The sequence below is a fragment of the Nelusetta ayraudi genome, unplaced genomic scaffold (genome assembly GCF_046127955.1).
Source record: "Nelusetta ayraudi isolate G7.1 ecotype Tasmania unplaced genomic scaffold, CSIRO-AGI_Nayr_v1 ptg000160l, whole genome shotgun sequence".
NCBI lineage: Eukaryota > Metazoa > Chordata > Actinopteri > Tetraodontiformes > Monacanthidae > Nelusetta > Nelusetta ayraudi.
In genome coordinates this window covers 662,470-679,061 of record NW_027466210.1, presented here as the reverse complement: position 1 = coordinate 679,061, position 16,592 = coordinate 662,470, and the positions used below count along the sequence as shown (strand labels likewise).

At 45.1% G+C, this 16,592-nt stretch overlaps 5 protein-coding genes across 6 annotated transcripts in view; 3 read left to right on the top strand and 2 right to left on the bottom strand.

Annotated features, from left to right (window-relative positions):
• The window catches only part of LOC142880181 (kynurenine--oxoglutarate transaminase 1-like), a 94,059-nt gene that overhangs the window by 3,553 nt on the left and 73,914 nt on the right, over positions 1 to 16,592 (top strand). For both annotated transcript variants that reach the window (XM_076013914.1, XM_076013913.1), the window contains one exon: positions 5 to 408. In XM_076013914.1, coding sequence (XP_075870029.1) covers positions 5 to 64 — 60 coding nt within the window. In that variant the 3' untranslated portion in view covers positions 65 to 408. The remainder of the gene's footprint in view (positions 1 to 4; positions 409 to 16,592) is intronic.
• On the top strand, positions 1,165 to 4,665 carry LOC142880182 (kynurenine--oxoglutarate transaminase 1-like). Its single transcript, XM_076013915.1, has 12 exons — positions 1,165 to 1,345; positions 1,976 to 2,123; positions 2,241 to 2,390; positions 2,555 to 2,641; positions 2,739 to 2,864; positions 2,952 to 3,072; positions 3,236 to 3,312; positions 3,408 to 3,497; positions 3,575 to 3,761; positions 3,879 to 3,955; positions 4,056 to 4,142; positions 4,231 to 4,665. The coding sequence occupies exons 1-12, from the start codon at positions 1,299 to 1,301 to the stop codon at positions 4,288 to 4,290; spliced, it is 1,257 nt and encodes a 418-aa protein (XP_075870030.1). The 5' UTR covers positions 1,165 to 1,298; the 3' UTR covers positions 4,291 to 4,665.
• Positions 4,962 to 7,585, bottom strand: LOC142880179 (uncharacterized). The gene is made up of 2 exons (XM_076013911.1): positions 7,296 to 7,585; positions 4,962 to 6,978 (listed from the first exon to the last, which is right to left on the bottom strand). The coding sequence occupies exons 1-2, from the start codon at positions 7,573 to 7,575 to the stop codon at positions 5,357 to 5,359; spliced, it is 1,902 nt and encodes a 633-aa protein (XP_075870026.1). The 5' UTR covers positions 7,576 to 7,585; the 3' UTR covers positions 4,962 to 5,356.
• On the top strand, positions 8,407 to 11,686 carry spout1 (SPOUT domain containing methyltransferase 1). Its single transcript, XM_076013916.1, has 12 exons — positions 8,407 to 8,544; positions 8,628 to 8,667; positions 9,015 to 9,128; positions 9,220 to 9,379; positions 9,470 to 9,559; positions 9,643 to 9,692; positions 9,872 to 10,002; positions 10,162 to 10,234; positions 10,339 to 10,437; positions 10,569 to 10,671; positions 11,205 to 11,352; positions 11,465 to 11,686. The coding sequence occupies exons 1-12, from the start codon at positions 8,500 to 8,502 to the stop codon at positions 11,540 to 11,542; spliced, it is 1,131 nt and encodes a 376-aa protein (XP_075870031.1). The 5' UTR covers positions 8,407 to 8,499; the 3' UTR covers positions 11,543 to 11,686.
• Positions 12,642 to 16,574, bottom strand: st6galnac6 (ST6 (alpha-N-acetyl-neuraminyl-2,3-beta-galactosyl-1,3)-N-acetylgalactosaminide alpha-2,6-sialyltransferase 6). Its single transcript, XM_076013917.1, has 6 exons — positions 16,450 to 16,574; positions 15,674 to 15,749; positions 14,459 to 14,653; positions 13,943 to 14,355; positions 13,754 to 13,861; positions 12,642 to 13,659 (listed from the first exon to the last, which is right to left on the bottom strand). The coding sequence occupies exons 2-6, from the start codon at positions 15,695 to 15,697 to the stop codon at positions 13,473 to 13,475; spliced, it is 927 nt and encodes a 308-aa protein (XP_075870032.1). The 5' UTR covers positions 15,698 to 15,749; positions 16,450 to 16,574; the 3' UTR covers positions 12,642 to 13,472.

Here is a 16,592-nt window from a genome sequence, read left to right as displayed (position 1 = left end):
ACAGGAGGACTCCACCCTGGATGCAGCCATGGACATCTTGAAAAAGTGGAGTGACGGAGAGTGAAACCGGCCACAGCCGGTGTCAGCGCGTTGATGCTGCTGTTGTTGTTTTTTTTTTTAACCTCTCTCCTCGATCAAAGCAAAGCCATTTGTGTTTATCCCGTGTGAATATCAGTTGGATACTCAAAGCCTTACCTGACCTGTAATACTGAATCCGATTGGATCCAGTTTATCACCAACCACAGGCACAAATGCATGCAGTATAACACGTCCCTTTTTAGTCATATTAGCGTATGAACACGAGAAACGTCCACTTGTAGTTGGATCTCCGTCCTTATTCATCAAATTGTTTTCTTTTTTTTTTCTTTTTAAATTCCTTCCATGAACGTGATACAAGTTTGTCAGTCTGTATTATTATTACGTCAAATGAGATACACCAATTCATTATTACGTTTTATCTCGTGCAATTTCAAAGAACTATCATGCAATTCTCAATGCTAAAACTATGACATGTTTGACACTGACAACTGGAAAAAGTTGCAGCGCTTTGCTTGTTCTTTCTGTGTTTTCTGGGAAACCTTAATGAGTCGACTGTACTTGGTGAGGACCGGAAGGTGTCTGCTCTACTGACTATTTAGTTGCAATTTCTGCCATAAAGTGTTGTACACTGGAAAAAAAACAAAACAAAACTTTATTTTGCATATTTTAAAAGGGGATTAAGGTCCTACCAGACATCGTGGTTCTCTCTCTCCCCCCCCCCCCCCACCCCTTTTGACTTCTGCTGTACCGTTTTGTTCTAGTGTTATTGACTTGTTCATCATTTCTGTGACTGTGAAGCTGTAACAAATAAATGATCTCCAGGGACGCAGTGGGGTGAACGTGTCCTTGACCACTCTGCCCCCCCACCCCCCCCCCCAAAAAAAAAAATCAAAACAACAACAACAACAACAACAACCGCCAAACAAACTCCACACTGAACCTGGAGGCAACATCCATCCATCCATCCATCCATCCATCCTCGCTCACAACCGTCTCTCCCGTGGCTGATGACGCAAACAGGGGGGGGGGGGGTTGTAATGGTGAAGAGGTTCTGGGACCGAGCAGCGCTCGCGAGCTGCTGCACGCGATTGACATGAAAACGTCGGCGTCGACGCCCGTATTTTCGCCCATGCGCTTGTTAAAGTCCCGGTGCAAAGGTTGAACAGTCGTCTCGCGGAAAGGCGAGAGGACTTCACGTGCGTCGTGTCGCTTTCAACGCCACCGACGACACCGCGAGTCCACTGTACGGTGTATTTACCATGTCGGCAGGGCTTCGTGCAGAGTGTGGAGACGGCGAGAAGGTTTGGTAAGAGATTATTTATTTATTTACTCGACTCTTTATTTCGAGAACTTTCATTGCGGTTTTTTTTTGTTTGTTTTTTTTGTTTTTTTTAACGACTTGCACAGCCGTAAACAAGCCAGGCGACTGTTTAAGCGATACGTGCTAAACAAAATACAAGAAAAAACAACAACAACAACAACAACAACCGAGTTCTGTCTTTTAAATCTAGGGCTTTGTCCGTTAAAAAATTTGCTGTAGCCGTAAATGTGTCACAGAGCTGTGACTTTACACTGATAGCGACGCACTTATCATCGCAGAGAGTAAACACTGCACCGAGTCTAACTAGAACGGGATGGAAACTCATCGTGAATGTCACGACGGTGGAACCCACCAAGTCAGTCTAAACTTAGCACAGCTTGGCAGCCTTTTTTACACAGGTGAAGTCAACAGCCAGGTAGAGTTGGTGGGAACACAACTGGTGGCAATGAAAATGGGGGAATGCAGACAATGGTTTTGATGGCACACGGAGTTCTTGTGCCTTTCCATCCTTGTTTGTTGTGAAGCTGACGGCCAAGCCAGCTGATTGATGCGCAAAGATCCTCCTTGACAACAGCAGCAACCTACCGGTTCGTTTTTATTTCCCGTCACCAACAGGAATGAAATTACGCAGCTGGCTGAAAGCCACAGAGCTGTAAACCTTCATCAGGGCGTCCCTGATTTCTCCCCACCCAAATTCTTGGTGGACGCTTTCTGTCGAGCTGCGAGTGGGGGCCCCATGATGCATCAGTACACTCGACCCTTTGTGAGTGTGAGAATGTGGCCACGGTTTTGTCTTTTCACATCTTTATTTGTGTCATTCAGTTGAACAGTTTTTTCAATCAAGCTTCGTCGCTGCTTGCGTGTGTTTTCCTCTCATCAGGGCCATCTTCCACTGGTCAGAAACTTGGCGAAGTTCTTCAGCCGGGTGATGGAACGTGAGATAGATCCACTCCAAGACATCCTGGTCACCGTGGGAGCCTATCACGCCGTCTTCTGTGCGTTGCAAGCTCTGATTGCTAAAGGAGATGAGGTACAAGCCAACAAAATAACCTTTTAACAGTTTTATTGAACACACGATTGTCATATACATTTTTACATGCAAACTTTTTAAATTGTTATGTGTGGTTTAATTGTAGTTTTTAGAAGGGGCAAGGAAAAATGTTTTAGAAGGTAACTCAAATGTTGTCCATGTAGGTGATTGTTATTGAGCCGCATACTGAATGCCACCGGCCAATGGTTACGATGGCCGGAGGAAAGCCGGTGTATGTGCCTCTGAGACCAGTGAGTGGCTGACCCATGAAGGCTAAATCATCCATCATGCATTTTATTTTTTAATTTCAATTTGCAAGAAAGGCGATTTCCTTTTTTTCCCACACAGAGGAACAGCGGCAGCGGCGCCCTCTCCAGCGGCGAGTGGGTCCTTTCTGCTGAAGAGCTGGCCAGTAAATTCACGCCACGCACAAAAGCCATCGTCATCAACACCCCGAACAACCCGCTGGGGAAGGTGAGACGTTCGCCAACTGCTGCTTTCAATACCCAATAAAATATACGACCTGCTGCAACTCAAAACGCACCTCCGTGCCTCCGACAGGTTTACAAGATGGAGGAGCTCCAGATGATCGCTGATCTGTGCACCAGACACGACGTCCTGTGCGTCAGCGACGAGACGTACGAGTGGCTGACGTATGATGATGCCAGACACGTCAGGATCGGTGAGCCCGTCCGGGTCTTAATAGTCCAGATAAACATCAGCCAGCAGTGTAGCAGCTGCAGCGAGTTGCTCTCAATATTTTCTTGCTGCATATTGCATGCTTTCCTGCCTTTGTGCCACATTCGCTGCTGTAAACGCTGACGGTTGTGTTGATACGTCGACAGCCAGCCTTCCCGGCATGTGGGAGAGAACCGTCACTATCGGCAGCGGCGGGAAAAGCTTCAGTGCAACTGGGTGGAAGGTGACACATAACGACTGGCTGCCCAGGGTCGTTCGTCTGTGCAGGTTTCATCAATTTTCTTCTTTTTCTTTTTTTTTTTTTTTTTTCAATTTTAGGTTGGCTGGGCCATGGGCTGCGGGAACATCATCACTCTTTTAAAAGCCCAACACCAGTTGTCCGTGTTCGATTGCGCCACCGCTGCACAGGTGACCGTACGACCCCCAAAATGCGCTGTCAAGGAGAGGAAACCTTTTTCCTTATTTGTCCGTGGCGCCTCTTGCAGGAAGCTGTGGCCCAGGGTTTCCAGCGAGAGTACGAGCTGTTTGGAAGGCCAGAGAGCTACTTCCAGCAACTGCCTGCCGTTCTCTTCCAAAAAAGAGACAGGCTGGCGTCCAGTCTGAAGACTGCAGGTTTTAAACCCATTATGCCCGAGGGAGGCTACTATTTGACGGCAGACATCTCCTGTGTCAGTGAGTGGGTCAGATCACTTTCCTTTCGGTTAATGACAAATAAAGGCCGAATCCATCGTGCACTCCTCTTTTTCTGAAAACGTAATGATCACTAACTTGGACTGTCTGTTCTTCCAGACGTAGACCTTGGTGACCAGGGCTCTGGGGACGAATCCTATGATTCCAGATTTGTTAAATGGCTCACCAAAGACAGGGTAATGAAAAAAGGAATCGCCGTTAATGAAATGGCCTGGCGGCGTAATCCAATAACACAGTTGCGGCGTGGTCCATTTGAGTTGTTGTTTTTCTCTCCAGGGTTTGGCAGCCATCCCCGTCTCTCTGTTCTTCAGCCCAGAGCACAGAAAGAGTTTTGACAAATACGTCAGATTCTGTTTTGTGAAGGTGATGAAATGCAGTTATAAGTGAATCCTGTCCTGGCTTTATGTCATCGACATGTCTCACTCACTATTCACTCTCTCTCTTTATGAAGGAGGACTCGACACTGGATGCAGCCGTGGACATCTTGGAAAAGTGGGGTGACGGAGAGTGAAACCTGAAAACTGAATAGGACTACGCACACACACACACATACACCACATTTATGAACTGAACTGAACTCTACCTGACCACACACACAACATTCAAAGGACTAATTTGCATACTGAGCTTTGAGAATCTGATTGTTTTCCAAGAAATTAATGTTTGCATATGTGTATATTTGTTGATGTGTATATTTGTGGGTAAAGTGACTACAAAGCTAAATGTTTAAGTTGTCATGGATTTTGTTGGACCTTAAAATACCCTTACATTGCAAACTCATTTTTGGGTCCCTGATTGTGTTCATTTTGTAGTGAGACTCTTAGTGGCGCACACCTCTGCGGCCGGCTCGCGCCGTGCATCGATCATTTCGGTGTCTCGTCTATTTTGTGGACTGCTTTGACTGTCCGAGTGGCTGGTATCTTGGCTGATGCAAGAATAGATAGTCCACTGTTCCCTTTAGCATGGTTCTGTAATCTGATCCTAAATAATAAACTGATTTGATGGTTAATAACAATATTATAATACATATTGTCCTTTCTGTATATTATTTTTTAAATATCTCTATTAGCATTCAGACCTACACAACAGGGCCAAGACCTTTTGTTGAACTGTTAAAAATCTTCAGCCATGCTAAGAAAATGCATTAAAAAAAACAACAAAATAGACAAAAAGGAGGCAAAATTCCCACTCTTTCAATAGCTCGATTTATGTGACAAGTAATTCAAACAGTTCCTCCATGTCAACCAAACCAGCAGGTGTCGTGGAGGATTTACAACAACGTCGAGCTAAGTGAGTGAAGAAGACACGGCCTTGAGTTCTGGCTGATGAAAAGTTTTTTTCGTGCAAGAGGAACAGCAGCAGCGGTCGAAACACGGAGGCTTTTACTGCGCAAATCTTGTTTTCACGCATTTGGCACAAATACGGCCTCTCACGTGTTGCCTTGTGTCTTCGTAGAGCAACTTGACTGCAAATGTTTTGCAGACAGACGGCTTCTCGTCTGCGTGTTGTTGAATGTGCTGTTAAATTTGGCACTTGTAGAAACCCTTCCCGCGTTTCAAACACAGACGTGTGGCCTCTTACATGTGCGTGGTCTCATGTCTTAGTAATCGCGACTTTATCGCAAAACCCTTTCCGCACGTTTTGCAGACATGCGGGCTCTGACCTGTGTGTAATGTCAAATGCGCACTCAATGTCCACTTGCATACAAAAGCCTTACCACAGAATTGGCACTCGTGCGGCCTCTCACCTGTGTGTGTTGCCTGGTGTCGTATTAATCGCGACTTCACTGCAAAACTCTTCCCACACGTTTTGCACACATACGGCCTCTCACTTGTGTGCGTTGCGTGGTGTCTCGTTAAGTCCCACTTTACTGCAAAACCCTTTCCGCACGTTTTGCAGACGTGTGGCCTCTCACCTGTGTGTATCGTCAAATGCGCATTTAATTTCAGCCTGCGTACAAAACCTTTACCACAGAATTGGCACTTGTACGGCCTCTCCCCTGTGTGTGTCGCCATATGTCTAACTAATATCGCCTTTGTCGCGAAACCCTTCCCGCACGTTTTGCAGACGTGTGGCCTCTCACCTGTGTGTGTTGCCCGATGTGTTATTAATCGCGACTTTAATGCAAAGCGCTGACCACATTTTTTGCAGACATATTGGCTCTCACTTGTGTGTGTTGCCTGATGCGTTGTCAAGTCTGCCCTTCCTTCAAAACCCTGTCCGCATGTTTTGCAGACATGTGGCCACTCACGTGCGTGCGTGGCCGTATGTCGTATCAATCGCGACTTTTCTACAAAACCCTTCCCGCATGTTTTGCAGACGTGCGGCTTCTCACCTGTGTGCGTTGCCTGATGTCTCATTAAGTACGACTTCACTCCAAAACACTTACCACATGTTTTGCAGACGTGCGTGCTCTCACCTGTGTGTAGTGTCAGATGTGCACTTAACCTCCTGCTGCTTGCAAAACCTTTACCACAGACTGTGCACTCATATGGCCTCTCACCTGTGTGTTGCCTCATGTGATATATCAGAGTGGACCTGACCAAAAAAGTTTTCCCACAGGTGTGGCAAAGGTGTGGCCTCTCTACTGTGTGAGTCTTTATGTGGTGTAACAGGGAGTCGTGCCTTGGAAACTCAATCCAACATGTTTTGCAGACAACCTGATTCTTGTCAATGTGGCTCAGGAGGTGCGTAAGCAAACTCGACCCCTCTCCAAAATCTTTGCCGCATTTGTCGCATGTGGAAGAGGATGAGATGGTGTTTCCGACTACGGTAGTTTGCTTTTTATTGCGTCTCGCGTTCACATCCTTACTAGCTGAGTCTTCTCGTTTCCCTCCTTTCTGAGCTTGACTCTGGGAATCAGCAGTGTTGACAGTACGTTTCTGCAGTTGACAGTTGGATAATGACACCACAGAGGCAATAACTGGAACATTAACTCCCGTCTCCTCTGACGTTTCCTCAGGATGCCAGTCCGCAGTTTGATCTTCACTCTTATGACTTTCCTCTTTGATAGAAGTCCACTCGGGGTCACCAGGCTCCTGCTTCACTCTGAGCTCACTGGTAGGCAGTTCTTCTGGTTCTTCTTTAATCTGTGCATGTTCACACTCCTCTTGCTTCAGACTCGACTTCCTGTCGTGGTTCACCGAGGGTTTATCATCCACAAGCATTTCTTTCTTGGAGACACGCAGCTGGAGGAGCTCTGGAGGGACACAAAACATCAACGATCACATTATGCTGGAGTCCCTCTGCCACATTTCCAAACAATAATCTGCACACAGTGATGCCGAAATAAGGCAAAATACCATTTCCTCTGGCCAGTCCTTTATTTCTACGTCAAGTGTAGGATACCACACAATTCTGTATTTTAAGGGACAGTTTGCAACTCTCGTGCCCCGACCGCATAGCTTGAAAGCACCCCTCCCTTATTTTCATTCATTTCAAATGTGCCAACCTCACTCATAACGTTTACAATACACTAAGAAAACAACCATTAATACAAATAAAAACGTAACCTACCTAACCGGTGCAACTTTACTTTTGGGTTCCAAGACACTTGATACAAACGCTGAATTTCATCCTCGTCAACGACTTCCCGGGGAACTCTAAATGTTTCCTCGGCTGCCGTTGCGACTGTATTTCGAATAAAATCCCCAAAAATACTGAACAAAGGCATCGTTGTGTTCCAGAGTTCAAGTTTTGTTGTGTTCTCGATATCCGCATCCTTCTCTCCCCCGTTTGTCTTCTTTCTTCGTCTCCTTCTGTTTAATAGCGGTTGAGAAACAACTGTTGAGCGCATTACCGCCACCCTGTGGACTGGATTGTGGCGCAAGACGGTCTACAAATTTACATAAAATTCTAAAGGCCGTGCCATGGAAAACCTGAAATACAGCCCATCATTAACTCTTTCGAAATAAGTCCCCCATACTAAAAGTTACCTGATTCTTCTGAACTGCTGGTATCTTGGCCAACGCAAGACTAGATGGTCTAGTGTTTCCTGTAACCTACAGTAATCATAGTTCCCCCTAGCATGGTTCTGTATGATGTACGTGTGTGTAATCTCACCCTAAACAATAAACTGGATTGATGAATTATGAATTCAAACACACAAACCGATCTTTTACGGAAATGCTGATGTCACAGCTCTAAGAAAGCTGAGCAGCCGTGAAGTGCAGACTAGCGCAAATAGTTTTTCAATCTAAAAATAAACTTTGTCACCATGTCTGTTTTTTTGTATGACGTTTCTCTCATCAGGGCCGGGTCATGGAACGTGAGGTGGATCCACTCTAAGACATCCTGGTCACGGTTGGAGCCTATCACGCCATCTTCAGTGCGTTGCAAACTCTGATTGCTAAAAGAGACGAGGTACAAGCCAACAAAATAACTAATCATTATTATTTGAGGTGTTTCAGTGCACGTTGGAACAGTTTTGTTTTTTTTTGTCATATATTTACAAGATTTAGAAGACTGAAGTCAATAAAACTTGCATTGGTCAAGTGATTGATTTCTGTCTCAATATTGCTTAAAAGAGGGTACAATTTCTTAATGATGCTTAATGATTTTTGTTTTACCCCTTCTGTATTAATTAATTAATAATAAATAAATAAAATGACGTCCCATATACTGGACAGAGATCTCCAGACCAGTAGATGGCGCAATGATTGTTGACACAAGGCGAATGGCCGATGTACCCGGAAGTAAATAAATCTCACGTGTGGAAGATATGTCTGATAGCGCTGTGAAAAGAGCAAAAATGTTATCCTCTCAGGTATTTTTCTTGTTTAGCGACAAGTTGAAATCCATGGCCAACTCTTCCTCGCCACCAATAATGTTGTGTCTTGTGTTTTGCAGCCCGAGGAGCGGGTGGACTGGAAAAAAAGGAAAGCAGAGAGTGAGTAGGCTGCTAGCTAATGCTAACGCTGCAGTTGCTGGAGCGCATCTTAACATTATTTATTATTATTATTCTTTTTTTTTTTAGTTCAACACTCGTTTGTCCGTGACATCTGCGTAATTACACGTGCAGAGATGGCGCTTTGTTGTGTGCCAGTTATTAATTATCTACTGTGTATCGTTTTGATTTTGCTCTCATATTTACTACAGATTTGTGGTTTTATCTGAGAAACGCCTCGTTAACTGTGATTTCAAATGAGACATGTTTACAAATTTTTACGTCGGGCTACTTGAATACCATTTTCAAGCCAGAGAAGTTGAATGCCCGCCTTTCTTTCTTGATTACAGTAAAGGAGGCAACGAGGCAGAGAAAGGAAGCAAAGCTGATCAAACAGCTGGATAAGCAGAGACAACAAGAGGCTGCAGAAACAGAAAAGCTTGAAGAGCAGCAGAACAAAAACGGTAAGGCCACTGTGTTGTCATGTGCTGCTGTTTGCTCATCTGCCCGCACCCCTGTGAAGAGGCAGATGTGATGTTTTTGCGTCTCTCTCAGGCCGCCCGTACACCGTCAGTGTGGCCCTGCCGGGGTCCGTCCTGGATAACGCTCAGTCCCCTGAGCTGCGGACCTACCTGGCCGGACAGATCGCCCGCGCCTGCGTCGTGTTTGGTGTCGACGAGATTGTCGTGTTTGATGAACAAGGAGAGCAGGTCAAGTAGGTGGAACCCATCAACCCCTTGGTAAACATCAGCCAGAAGGTTAAAAGGTAGAGAAAGGCAGATAACTGCTTTCCTCTGATCCGCAGGAGCACTGAAGGTGAATTTAAAGGCGTCGGGAAAAAGGGAAATGCTTGTATTCAACTTGCCAGAATACTGCAGTACCTAGAATGTCCCCAGTGAGTAGACATGTTATAAGCAAACAATATCGCACATCTTTTCAAAATCAGATTGCGCTAACCTCTGCTCCTGCTTTCGCCAGGTATCTGCGCAAGTGGTTTTTCCCCAAGCATCATGATCTACAGTATGCAGGTAATGGTTGTACAAACACCAGTAAACTGCCATGCCATGAAAAACACCTAAAAATGCTAACTTGCGTGTCATTCCTGCATGTATTTCATCATGGTGGTGGCAAAAAGAGATGCTGTGCCATCCTAATCACTTGAATTAGCTATAAATACGAATGATTGCTCTTTTCTTCCCACACACAGGATTGCTTAACCCCTTGGACAGTCCTCACCATATGAGGATAGATGATGAATCAGAATACCGGGAGGGAATCGTCCTGGACAGGCCCTCAAAACAAGGGAAGGGCTCGCTAGTAAACTGCGGAATGAGAAAGGTGAGGATGTACGAAGGCAGGAGATGGACACATAAGAAGGCAGATGGAAAACGAGATGTTAATTCAGAAATTAAGCAACAATCTTTCACACAGATTATTTTAAGCCATTGATAGAATTGGTCAGTGAACTTTTTTTTTTTTTTTTTCCTGTTCCAACAGGAAGTTCGGATTGATAAGCAGCTGCAGTCTGGGCTTCGTGTCACAGTTCAACTCAACGAGACGCAGAAACAGGGTGAATTTTAGTCCTTTGATGCGTTGGTTAACCTTTCCGGTGAAAAGGACTAATGCGTTCCAAAAGCTGCATGCCATGTAATTGAGCGTTTCTCTCATCCTCAGAGAATAAAGTGTTTAAGGGAGTGGTGGTGGCTCCACATGTTCCCCGGACAGAGGGAGGTCACTACTGGGGATACAACGTCCGCCTGGCGTCCTCCCTCAGTACGCCGCTGACACTAGCAGCACACGTCTTGCAGTCAGATTTCTTTTTCCGCCTAGCGGCAGATGCCGTGAAGCTCAATGTGAGTGCAGTCCCATTTACCATTTCACCTGCTGCTTCACTGTTACTGCAGGTGCCGTCTTCAGCGAGAGTCCGTACGACGAAGGGTACGACACGACCGTCGGCACCTCGGAGAGGGGTGGCAGCATAGACCAGATGACGTTGCCACCATTCAAGTATGTTCAGAGCCAGTAAATATAAAGATGGGGCTGTGAGACATCACTTTATTAAAATTAACTATATGTAATTTTTATTTATTTATTTTTTAAAAAAAAAAAAGAGAGAGGATTTTGCATCGACGCACTAAAAAAAAAAAAAGAAAAAAGAAAAAAGTCAATTGGTTCCACTAGGTGGTGCCAAATACCGACTGTGTAGTCTGGTGGGCCAGCTAAAGACAGATGTGAATGACTGCATTCGTGTGTATTGCAACTTACTGCATCGGGTGTTGAATATTGCAGTTTCACATTGTTGGTTCTCTGGGGAGTTCCACTCTTAGAATTAAATATGAGGATGGGTCACATACAACATAAAAGTCTTGATTATTTTTTTCCCAACTGATTTCGATTCCACTAAGTGATTCCAACCATCTTCTTATGGGCTGCAAAGTACAAATGTGTCGGGTTATCTCATCACTTGCCATAAAGTTGATAGAAATTGTGGGAAAAAAAAAAAAAGTTCTAAAGTTTCTAAAAACTTTTGCACGTTCCAGGCATCTTCTGGTAGTTTTTGGAGGTCTTCAGGGTTTGGAAGCCAGTGTAGACACCGACCAAAACCTGGACGTGACGGACCCCAGTGTTCTATTTGACTTTTACCTCAACACGTGCCCATGTCAGGGCAGCAGGACCATCCGAACAGAGGTGAGTGCATTGTAAGGCACCTCGGTCAATCGCTTTGCATCGTGTGACTGATCAACTGATCCTCGGAAACAAAGTGTCCTATGTTAAATAGTTTCTCTGCTCGTTTCAACAGGAAGCCATCCTAGTATCCATGTCGGGACTCAGGCCGAAGATCTCAGCTGCTTTTGCCCCTGTTTCCAATCATTTATGAAATGGGAAACAAAGGTGTGTTTGCCATGGCGTGCTTGCTTTCCTGAACTGAAATGGATGCCTGGCACATCTTTAATTCCTCTGTGTCGCTGTCATCTACATTGCAAATTGTACCTGCTTGAATAAACATATTAACACACCCACACACTTGAACAATGCTTTTTTTTTTTTTTTTTTTTTTTTTAAAGCTTTTAATATGGATAAATAGTGCAGACTTTGATATGAAAACCGTTGAGACACTGACATAGAAATACTGCAGTTATTGAGTCGAACATCTTCAGTAAACATGGCAGTCAGCCTCGGGTCAAAACGCCAACCTGCTGCAAAAGGGAGTGAACCATCCACCTACTTTCAGGAGCACAAAATTAGATTTTCTAGCAATTCGATCGAGGCTTTCAGAAATATTGGATTACTCGTGGGTGCAGTCACTTTCCAGTCGCCATTGCATGCTGCAGGCACCTGACTTGTTATCGTTGTCTTACTGTTTGTCTAAGCCTTAGACTCTCTGAGAATACCTTGATATCTAAATTATTATTCCTGGTCGCTGTTTTGGAACATTAATTCCAACGGAGAGTTTTAAAATGTGCAATCCTAACAAAGAAATGTTCAGAAAGTCTGTATACTCGGTAGAAGTCCCTGCCGCCCCTTTCCTTCTGTGTCTAGCTTATGATTCAGATGTTAATTCCACCTTATTGGCATTTTCATTAAAAATCCATAATGGTACCATTTCAGGCTAATATGTCACACACATTAAGCAGGCAATTTCATCTTGGTATAGTAGCATAACAGTCAATGAAGCTAATGTTTCATTCAATATTGATGGACAAAAAGAGAACACGACAGACTCCTAACCACAAATCGTCTACATGTCTGAAATGATATGACCTCTGAAAATAATCATCAATCTCTGCTTAGAAAACTGCATTTTCCCCCACTTTACGTTCCTGCAATAAAAAAAGTGCAATTACATTTTTTCAATAGTATACAGTCAATAAACACATTAATAACACAACCATTTTATGTAAACTGATGACAACCATTCTTTTGATCTGCCCACCGAGGTAAAGAGGTCAAAGTTCAGAGGCAACGCTTTTTGTTTCCAGCCTCAGTTTTACGACAATATCACCAAAGTGCAGCATAACGACACAAATGAAGAACTACAACTCTGTGACTACCGTGGAGTGTGGAAAATGACCTATGCACTGTTTGCTCAAGTTGCACCATGTAAAGTAAGCTGGCATTGAATCCTTGCTCAGATTCTGTTTTACAATTTTGCCAATATTACCCATGTAATACTGTCAGTATGAAGACCGCGTGGTCGGTCGTAACGTTTGGCTGTTTGCTTCGAAACTAAAATCCATATGAAAAGGTGGATCAGAAAAGAATATATGGGAAATGTGAGAGATTGCAGTTGTGAAATCTCAAAATGGCACCCAGCCGCAACGCACTGCAGAGCAGCACACGCTGACATCTAATTTGAGCACAGCAACTGTAATCTCTGTACAATGGAAAGCTAGTTTGTATTGTAAAGGCCACTATAAATGCTTGCTGATGTAACCCAACCGTGTAAACGTACGAAACACAAGTCGATACATGATACAAAAAAATATAATAAACATGTCAATATTGTACTTTTTCATATTTACAAATTTAAAATTAGTTGTGTGTTAAATAAACACTGAAAACTGAGAGATTTCCTCCTTTTCCAACTGAAAACATTCCAAGACTTAAATATTCATTTGGTCTAGTGTCAGATTTTTTTTCTCTCTCTCCAAAGGTTTCCAGTATCAGGTCCTGGAAGAAATACTCAGTCATTCGGTGGCTATTGGAAGGCCCATGCTAAGTGACGCTGCAGTACAGTCCAGCCTGAAGTCGCGCTCTGCCATTCACACTGCTGGGAAGCGTCGCTGTGTTTCTCACAGACGCCCGGGTCACCACGTGGGATGAGTGAAGGTGATGTTGTACCGTTTGGCCCACCGCGCAAACACCTGCTTCTCCGTGATGAAGCGGTGGTGGTTGCCTCTTCGACTGCTCTCGTTCTGTATGTACGTGACACATTCATCGGATCCCCTGGGCTTGTAGTAGTGGTAGGGCATCTTCTTGGATCCCGTCTTCTTCCTGGAAGGAGAAGCGTTGTGGCTCGGTGACACAAGAGCACTCCCCGCTGGCGGGAGAGAAGTTCTGATCAGTTCTTGAAAGGTTTTACACTCACCCGCAGTGGTCGGGTGGAACCATCCCGTAGACTTTGATGTTGTCGCACATCTCAATGGCTATAACCATTGTGAACCAGCCGGTGCTCAGCCACGAGTGGGATTTTTGTCTGAGGGAGATTGAAGTTAGAGCCAAATCAAATATGTGTAACTCATTCGATTTTGGGGCCTGGGCTTTGCTCGCAGCTCACCTGTCTCGCCCCGTCTCGCTCTGAAAGAGGTTGTCGAACCTCCGCATCTTGTTGGCCGTGATGGTGAAGCACGACAGGTTGCTGTACATGGCGCTGACCTTCTGGATCAGCCGGTACAGCGTGCCCTTGCCCTCCTTGCCGATTTTGTTCGAGGGCCCCCAGAAGATGATGGCCGAGTTGTTGTCCACGTGCTGGAGGAGCTCGTTGAGCCTTCGCACCACCCTGAACACGCTGGAGTGGGCCACCACCCTGAGGGAGGTGTGGTTCCCCACGTCGGCCTCGTAATCCATGGTGGGAGCGTCGTTCATGCGAATCACGCACTGGGCGCGATCGATCTCCGCCCCGGCTCCCGTGCCCAGGACGTGGCTGGAGCTCGTCACCAGTGCACAGGTACGGCAATGAAGGCTCATATTCTGGGAGGAACGGGTCACAAAAGAATTTTAGATGCACTTTGACGCTGCCTGACTCTGCTGTTCAAAAAGTCGTTGCAAAGTATTCCACAATGCTTGCACGCACCTTGTTTCCAGTGACTGGCAGGTAGCCGTCTCTCCCGCCCCACTTCTTCAGGTTCGTGGTCCTGAGGCCGTAACTCGTAGCCACGTGGAACGGAGTGTAGGGCTCTTCAACCACATTGTTAGAGCCGAACAGGATGAGGAGCGTCATGAGGACGAAGGCGGCCGCCAATATCACCAACTTGTGGCTCCTGGGGCCCTGCAGTGCCAAACATAGATGGGGGTGATGTGTATTTTACTTCTACAGCACCACATTGTTATTATTATTATTATTTTATTTTTAATTTTTTAATTTTTTAGATCAGATTAGTCGCACTCAGACAGCCGATAATATTATCTGTATTTATTTGACTATTTTTCCCATCATCTTCATGAACAGCATGTTCATATCACACTGAAGGAATTTCAGCATAGTTTAGGTGAGCTTTTCACGGACAGGCTAAACTACGGTACCTCACAAAATGTTAGTACACCCCTCACATTTCTGCAAATATGTAATTATAACTTTTCATTGGACAATACGGAAGAACTGACCCTTTGGCCCAATGTAAAGTCGTCCGTGTACAGCTTGTGTAACGGTGTAAATTTACTGTCCCATCAAAATAACTCAACACACAGCAATAATTGTGCCCAATTGGCTTTTTGTCAAGTGTCTTGTTGGTGTTACAGGGTCTCACGTATGAAAGGGGAGCGAATGTGTTTAATTTTCGTGCTGTCACTCTCACACTAAACCTAACCCTCATACTGGTCACTGCAAGTCCAACGAGGATCAGAAAGAAGAATTGTTGCTCTGCACAAACGATGGCCGAGGCTATAAGAACATGCCAACGCCCTGAAACTGAGCTGCACGGCGCACAGTGGCCAAGAGCATACAGCGATTCAACGGGATAAGGTTTCCCCCTTAGAGCAGGCCCCGCCAAAGACGTTGAGTGCGCGTGACCGGCGTCACATTTAGACCCCCGACTTTCAAAAATAGACGTATGATGAGTGCAGCAGGCATCGATGCAGATCTCGAGGGGGTGAAAGGTCAGTGTGTGAGTGCTCAGGCCAATGCGCCGCACACTGCATCAGATTGCTCCGCATGGCCGTCATCCTCAAGTTGAGGAGAAGACATTGCAGAAATGCGAGGGGTGCACTCACTTTTGCGAGATACTGTGTGTCTGTTAGGAATGCGGGTGCCTGATGGGCAAGAGGCCAAGTGTGCCTCACCCAGTCTCACCTTTCCGCTGATCTTAAGGCCCATGCTTTCTGAGCAGGCTGCAACACACGGTACCTGTGGCAGTCTGTCATCATACCTGACAGAGACAGAGACAGAGACAGAAAGAGAGAACAACGTCAAGTCCAAACTAGCCAAAACGTCTATCTTGTTTTTTTTTTTTTTTAAATTTTAATTTATTTTTATTTTTATAGATGATCGCCCCTCCGTAGTTTCACACATGTTGTTTGGCATTGACAACAGAGTAGGGTTTGCGGTAAATAAAAATAATAATAATAATAATAATAATAATAATAATAATAATAATAATAATAAATAAACACGGCTCGAAAGGAAAGTGCGATTAGTGCGATAACTACAATTTAGCGCTGACTTTTTTTTTTTTTTTTTTAGAGGCAACTGACAGTGACACAAAGTGAGATACAGCGCGTCGGTAGCCCATAACAAGCTGAACCGAACTTAATATGGAAATCATCTGCCTCCACAGTGGTTCGGCCATATTGAAATAAATAAATAAATAAATAAACAAATAAATAAATAAAAAATATAACGGACAATCCCACTCCACATTGTTGTCACGACATGCTAAGCAGCGTCGCGTCCTCGCGAGCGAGCTTCGAATCATCGAATCATATCATATCATATACGTCCAGCGTCGCGGGCGTGTACGTCAATAAAAATGTGATCGCGAAGGCGGTACGTCCATCATAACAATAATTGACGCACAGATATTTATTCCCCTCCGTATATGACCGCTCGCCGTCCGCGTGCTGACATACCTTCACTCGGACTGTTCAGGACCTGATGTCCCGCCGGTGGATCACGCGGACACCGAGTGACACGACGGCGCGCTCATCCTGTTTACCGTTTCTCGGCCTTTGCGGCGCTGCTGCTGCTGCTGCTGCTGCTGATGTCTCCCTCA